This window comes from Solanum dulcamara, chromosome 8 (genome assembly GCF_947179165.1).
Source record: "Solanum dulcamara chromosome 8, daSolDulc1.2, whole genome shotgun sequence".
Taxonomy (NCBI): Eukaryota; Viridiplantae; Streptophyta; class Magnoliopsida; order Solanales; family Solanaceae; genus Solanum; species Solanum dulcamara.
In genome coordinates this window covers 75,679,308-75,686,981 of record NC_077244.1, presented here as the reverse complement: position 1 = coordinate 75,686,981, position 7,674 = coordinate 75,679,308, and the positions used below count along the sequence as shown (strand labels likewise).

Here is a 7,674-nt window from a genome sequence, read left to right as displayed (position 1 = left end):
GTAGTAAAAGTAAATTAACCAATTTTAGAATAACTTTAAGCTTTATTTTTTATATTTAATAAGATAATTAATTTATAATCATACAAATATTATGACTTATTTTAGATTAAAAATTTTAGTTTATTTTTGTTAATTATTTTTAAAATTTATGCTCAGCCAAATTTAACATAATAAGATAAAATACAAATATGCACCGAGAAAGTTGTAGTTAGTAGTTTCTAGATTAAAACAAATATAAAAACCATGATAATCATTATTAACATTTGGCGATAAAGCATTCCTCACTTTCTAAGATCGTGAGTTCGAGTCACCAAAGAAGTAAAACGATGGGAGCTCCTATAAAGGGTAAAAAAAAATAACACTTGGCCATAATGGAGAGAAATATAGCTCATTTCAATTTCCAACTTAGGACAAAACAAAAAGTAAGGAAAAATAACTGAAAGTAAGTTGCATTGGCCTGATTGTTCTACAATTAGTCTTCTGAGGTGACATGGAGAACCATCTTGGAGGAACTATCTTGATGATATCTGGCAATTGGAGGAATAGTCCAACTCCTCATTTTCCCAACTAAGTTTGGAGACAACACTTTCGTCACTAGGAAAATACTCCTGTATACAGTTAATTAAATCATACATTAAGTTCGTATTACCATGGCGGATTCAGAATTTCAAGAGCCCAAGTTGACTATATGCTATATCCTCTAGTGCTTCTATTGCTAGTTGACTATATGCTATATCCTCTAGTGCTTCTATTGCTAGTTGACTATATGCTATATCCTCTAGTGCTTCTATTGCTAGTTTAATAGACATTTGATTTAATTATATAAAATTTTACAGAAATAGGGATTTCAATATGTCAAATTTGGGGACTTTGAAAGAATCAAACCAAAAAAAAAAAGGAAAAAGAAATAATAAGTATCCCAAACTCAATTCTAGAAAAAGAAAGAAAAAAAATAACAAATTATACATGGAATTTGACTCGCTGATTTTATTTTTAAAGGTGCACCCAATAATCATTATATCATATAATAATTTAAGCTTAGCGTGCATGTTCTCAAACGTGTATTAAACATTTACCTCGAGTTTATTTAAAAGTTCCTTAGCATTAGGAGCTGATACAAAAGTTTGGGGGGCATTAGGGCAGATGAATCCTTCCTCCACTGCTTTGTCAATAAATGTCAAAAGGGAATTGTAATAACCATCCACATTCAATAATCCTACCTGTATAATTAATATCACTCCAATTTAATCAATGTTTACTGTTAATTAATCATGGAAAAGTTTCTAATTAAGATGATTAAAGAATTTAGAAGCTTCAGTATAATATGAATTTTTACCGGTTTATCATGGATTCCAAGATAAGCCCAAGCAATGACTTCAAGCAGCTCTTCTAGCGTCCCATAGCCACCTGTAATATTTATCCAATAAAAGATTATTTTATTAACCTAATCTTCTATTCTATGATTCCGATGTGGATTAAGAATTATTAATCAGTGAAAGCGAGCACAATATAATTTATACGTGTAAACAATTATTTTTTTGTTGTATGTCACTTTAATTTGATTGTGTAAAACAGTGATGAACTACCCATACATAGAATTTCTACTCATTATCTCCGAGAAAATTATCCTAAATCAATATATTAATGTTAGTTTATTTTGGTTCTTGATACATGCACCCTAACATATAGTCCTAACAAATATGGTCGTTAATGTACAAAATAATTGTTTCTTTTTTGTCAAGGACCATATCCGTTAAAGTGCATATATAGACCAATACCAATACATTAAGGACCATTTTGTACAGTAATTTTCCCTTCTTTTTTTAACATGATATACGGTCAATATGCTATACATATGAAGAATTTATAGGGGCCGCGCAAAAACAGGGGTGGAGTTAAGAGGGGCAAAAGGAGGTCATGTGAACTCGATTTCTTTGTCTGAAAATCATACACTATATATAAGATTTTTTAAAATTTCTTTCTGATATATATATATATATATATATATATATCGTAGATAGATGATGAACTTCTTGATGAAAATTTTATTTATACGATAAAGGTGGTTATTATATCTTGAATAATGGGGGGATCAAGAATGAGGAGAAACCAGGTAAAGCAATAAAGGCATCAGAATGTTTGGCCATCTCAGCTTTCCTCTGGTGCATATCTGCAACTGCCTTCACCTCTCCAATTGTTTCACCAGTTATCTGCATGTGGCACCACCACTACTATTATTATTATTACAGTAAAAGTATTGAAGTCAATGCAAAAATACCCACACAACAAGTCAACAACTGACACTCAACTTTGTTAGCCCCACACCAAGTGGATATATATACAATCACTGACTTAGACACATATTATCTCCTAGAAACTATTGGTGGGGGTCTTTCTTTGTGGATGCAGAAGAGGGGCTCATAATATAGTAAGTTGCAACAATATAAAACAAGAATAAAAAAAGGAGGAGTAGAGGGGAAAAGAACAAAAAGAAAACGATGAGGCTTGTAATGCATATTGCAGCCTTATGCAGGGTCGTTCTCTCTCCAGTCTACTATTGTACGTAACTGATCATGTTAGAAGTAGGCAACACGGCACGTTCAACTACATCCATTACTTTCTACTCGAACTATGTACTCAATATATACCTCCGAAAAAGATTAATATGTGCACTACATAATTGTCATGAATCTCTGTTTGTTTAGGATGATAACTACAAGAAGGCATACAATCAAGTTTCTCTATAACAATATTTCATTATAGCGGCTAAACTTTTTTAAAACTAATTTTTCATGTTATAATAATATGATATGTTCTCTATAATAGCTTTGCTATACCAACTAAAAAATATCCACACAAATGATGTTATTATAGAAAGTCATGTTGGATAACGAGGAGGATGGAGTGGCCTAGGTGATAGCTCCATGGACAAGGATGATACTATAGAAGTCCTAAGAAGACACTCATCAAGGTCTCAAGATAAGGAGTTGCAAGCTGATTCTTATCAAGTGGTATCAGAGCGATTCTATCAAGGTTCCATACTTGATAATCTTGGAAGTTTCAAATTTTTTTTTTAAAAAAACTCTTTATGGTAGTAGCTTAAAAGTCTTCTACATAGCCAAAAAAAGGAGCAACAAAAAAAAGAGGGAGAGAGAAGAATTAAGGTATTTTCAAGAATTTTTGGATTTGTTTGATTCTTAATTTTCTACATCAAAGAGGAAATCAAAAAAAAGGAAGATCTGAAAAAAAATTGTTATCCAAATTAGTCTTTTTCTTGTCTCATCAATCCCAATTTATCTGGATATTGGTAAATTTCTTTTTCTTTTTACATCTTCTAAAAGATTGTTACTAATAGGGTTTATATGTAAATCTTGATGGAACCATCCAAAGGTTGTAATTTGAGTGGAAAAAAGAGGCAAGAGAGGGTGAGATCAATAAAGAGAGAAAAAAGCCAAATGAGAGATACTTGTTTCATTGATAATTTTTTGAGATGTCTCAAACAGGTAAGGAAATTGCAGATGAAACTCAACACATCAACTGTGCTGATGTGTTGATCAACGATTGGAGGAGATGAATGTCACCGTAGGTAATTTAAGGAGAGAAAATATATTTCATACAAGGTGTAGGATAAATGATAATATTTGCCCTATGATTATCGATAGTGAAAGTGGTGTTAATGTGGTAAGTTCATTCGTGGTGGAGAAGTTGAAACTTACATGTATCAAACACACTACACCTTATAAGTGGCAATGATTAAATGATTTTGGTGAGCTTAAGGTGACTAAGTAATGCATGATTTCTTTTTCCATTGGAAGGTATTTTGATAATGTTTTTTGTGATGTAAATTTAATGCAAGATTGTCATATCATGCTTGGACGTCCCTGACAGTTTAGTAGGAATGCAATTCATCATAGGAGAAAGAATAACGTTTCTCTTGAGCTAAACAATAGAAAATATATACTTGCACCTTTAACTCCATCCCAAATTTATGAAGATCAGAAACGTGTGAGAGAAACAATGAAAAATTTTGAGAGAGAAAAGAATGAGAGAAGTAAGGGAGTGCATATTGATATCCCAAGAGAGAAAAAAGTAGAGGATGTGTTGTACGAAGAGAATGGGATGTCAAGTGAGGTAAAAGGTGAGATCGAGAGAAAAGCAAAGAGAGATAATCGTGAGATAATAAAGGAGAGGATGATTGTGAGGTAGAGAGAGAAAAACAAAAGAGTTTGAGTTAGGTTATTTCCTATTCTAACTATAACATTCCTACTTCTTCTTCTAGTTGTTTCGACTCTCTTATAAGTATCCATGGGAAAGTTTGTATTAAAAAAAATCATTGGATGAACTTAATCCTAAGGTCGTTGATACTACATGTCCCATTGAGCAAGTGCATGTTGATGAGCATGATAAAGATAAAGAGAATTATTTTGGGCATACCCAAGATAAAACTCATTCAAAAAGTTCAACAATGTAATTTTGGATCTAACACCAATAAGCAAGGTGAAACGAGGTGATGTTATTCCTTTGCTAACTAAGACCAAGTACGGTATGTATAGTTGGTTTGGTTACATTCTTTGTATTCCTAAAACACTTCAGGTCTTTTTGGAGGTAATGAACTATACTCTTTATTCTTATGTTGGTGACTACATTAACTTTGAGGATGATGATTTTTGCTATACAATAAGTCATTGACTGTAATTTCTAAGTTCAATAGGAGCAAGTTGAGTTTTTTAAAAATTGAGCATGACACAGTGAATTGTAGATTCTCACTTTCTAAAAGGAGGTGTGATGTTTGTGGGAGGAAGCTTGCAAATGAGTTTGATGATTCTTCCTCTCTTGTTCAAGTATTTTTGTGTGATAACTTGTTGGAATATGATTCTTTATATGTGATGAGTCATAATTCTTTAAGTATTGATAATTGTGAGTTTAAAAGGGTGTTTGCTACTAGTGATGATGAGGTACATGACTATGAGCCCTTTAATGCTTATTTGAATAGATCGTATATAGAAGAATGGCTGAATAGTTTTTACGTGAAAGAATCTTTGGGAGGTATAATTGAAGATGCTTGGCTATATCATAAAAGTGTTCAATTTGATAAGGATTTTGTATTGTCTTTGTCATATGCATTGGAGTGCTTTATTGATAGAACTAAATTGAAGTTGCATGTATCATTCGCAATGGCATCTAGACGAGAATTTTATTGTGCTTATATAAGTAGGAGAATTTTCTATTGGGATGATGATGTCCACATGCTTTATAAGGGTGTATTTATACATGCTAGGATTAATTGGGTTAAGTGGACACATGGTCACTATCTTGTTTTATTCCTACCATTGTTGCTTTCGATTAATAGGTGTTGTTTACTAATGCAAGTCTTCTTAATTTTGCGCGATTCAAATTCGAGGATGAATTCTTTTCAAGAAGAGGGGGATGATAGCTCCATGGACAAGGATGATGCTATAGAAGCCCTAAGAAGACACCCATCAAGGTCTCAAGATAAGGAGTTGCAAGCCAAGATTGTTGGGCTTCAATGGAAATTCAAAATGATGCTTATCATGGACGAAAAACTCAAGAACGAGTCCAAGAATTGTGGTGAAGAATAGACTAAGTGCTACAGATATTTTATGATTCAAGTCTAAGTCCAAATAGAAGAAGATTGGGCCCACATAGAGCTGAATTTCTGCCTGAAAAAGGAGCTTAAAATCCTCACCCAAAAAGGAGGAAAAGTCACATACAAGTTTTGGTCTAAGTTGGAAACTTTTCCTTATTGAAAACTTTTTCTTATTTGGAACTTTTCCTTATTTCCTCAGGGAAGGATTTTTGGCATTATTTTTACATGCTTTCCTAGTTTAAAAGTTTTCTAATTTAAGAGTTTCCATTTTAAAAAAGTTTCCTAGTTTAAAATTTGCTAGTTATTATTTCTATAAAAGTAGGATTTAAATCTCATTCTATTTGAGATAGTTTTTCTCCTATATATAGAGGTAGGGTTTATTATTTTGACAGACATTATTATTATTAATTGAGAGTTTCTCTTCTTTACACTTTGTGTTTGGCTACTTAGGATTTATCTTACAACCTTATAAGAAGGTAATTAGTCTTTTACTAATTATTGTCTCTATTTTCTTCAGAATAGGGGTCTAGATCACGTTTAATCTAAGTTCTTAAATTGGTTCTATTATTATCATAAATGAGCTTTAATTAGCTAATTTTTGAATACTAAGATCAATTAAGGTTCTTAGCACATCTTTTTGAATTTGGGGTTTTTCTTCTCCAATTTCGCATATTTTTCAATTCTTGTCTTTAATCTATTTATTTTCGCTTCCACAATATTTTTTTGTTTGGTGGGCTTAATTAAGAACTAAATTAAGTACTCTGCAAAGAGGACCAATTGTTGTGTTAGAACGAGGGGGACCAAAAGGGAAGGAAAGGGACAAAGAAAGCGATAGCTATCGAACAAGAAATTTCCTATGAAAACAAAAATATTAAAACCAAACATACTACAGAACTAAATACAATACTAGTAACAAAAATTCCATCTTGCTGTTTTTGGATCACATACCAACAACTAGAATAAACATCATGCAATAGATAACAAGAATGAGGTAGAAAATACAGCAAATATGAGAGGCTACCACAAATACTCCTTAATTTTATTTGTTTCCTTATTTTCATTCACTTCATTAAACTAATAAAATCGAGTATATAAGTCAAATCAAAAATCTTAATATTGTGATGAAAAGCATACCTCTCTCGGCATTAATGTCTTGGGAATCACTCTGGAGGCAAGAACATGTAAAAATTAGTTAAGGCCCCTAATTAGGGGTGAAATCTTTGATTAATCAAATAGTCCATTCGTCTCAAAATAAGTATTGCTTTAGCTCATTTCACATTCATTGAGAAAAATAATAAATATAATATATGAAGTAGAACTAACCCAAGGACATGGCGACCACCGTTGTGAACTTCTTGAGAGACCAAACCCATCAATCCAATGCCGCCTCCCCCATAAACCAGGTCTATTTTTCTTGATACCTTTGTTTTATACAAGCAAATATATATAATAACAACTTCAAAAAGCTGAACAAAAAATACTTGAAATACATTTTCAGTTTTCACTATTGGCCTGAAGCGAGCTTAAATAGCTCCATATGGATAATAATAATTCATATAGTCGATCCATAATATGCGCATAAGCTAACATGCAATTAGAGATGGAAAGACAATTAGAGAGTCTAGGAAATTGAACAGAGAAAGAAACAGAGTAATATTTCTAGTAGTATTTTTCTTACTAGTTCTCTTCCAAGCTCTATTGCAGCCTCCTTATAGATGCTTCTTTTCCCAGCACTACTCCCACAAAATACACAAATATTTTTGAATTTTGACTGTTTTATTTCCTTCTCCATCTCCTATTTCTCTCTCTATGTGTGTGTGGTCACTACTTGCTAGTATAAATAATGGAACAAGTTAACCTGCCTTTTATAGTAGTAAAACTTTAATTTATATGCAGGTACAGTTTAAAGAAATTTCCACATGAAGCCCCTAGTAAATGCACAATTTATAATTTTGAAAATAAAATAGATTATTTTATAATTTGATTAGTAAAAATTCTCCCCAAATTTGAGGTGGTGGGGGTGGGGGATGCAAATTTCCACATACTTAGAGAATAACTTCCATGCC

The 7,674-nt window shown here is 32.2% G+C and overlaps 1 protein-coding gene across 1 annotated transcript; it reads right to left on the bottom strand.

The window, feature by feature from the left end:
* Window positions 1-233: 233 nt before the first annotated feature.
* Window positions 234-7,456, bottom strand: LOC129901365 (cytokinin riboside 5'-monophosphate phosphoribohydrolase LOG1-like). Its single transcript, XM_055976514.1, has 7 exons — window positions 7,287-7,456; window positions 6,932-7,029; window positions 6,743-6,773; window positions 2,111-2,210; window positions 1,337-1,407; window positions 1,077-1,220; window positions 234-608 (listed from the first exon to the last, which is right to left on the bottom strand). Exons 1-7 carry the CDS (start codon window positions 7,398-7,400, stop codon window positions 513-515), a joined length of 654 nt encoding a protein of 217 aa, XP_055832489.1. The 5' UTR covers window positions 7,401-7,456; the 3' UTR covers window positions 234-512.
* Between the last annotated feature and the right edge of the window lie 218 nt (window positions 7,457-7,674).

Bases quoted from the DNA above. Each gene is read 5' to 3' on its own strand.
- LOC129901365 (XM_055976514.1), bottom strand. From the start codon at position 7,400: ATGGAGAAGGAAATAAAACAGTCAAAATTCAAAAATATTTGTGTATTT. The intron at 6,774-6,931 runs GTTAGTTCTACT...TCTTGCCTCCAG, and splicing joins GGTGGTCGCCATGTCCTTGG to AGTGATTCCCAAGACATTAA. The intron at 609-1,076 runs GTAAATGTTTAA...AACTGTATACAG, and splicing joins AACTTTTAAATAAACTCGAG to GAGTATTTTCCTAGTGACGA.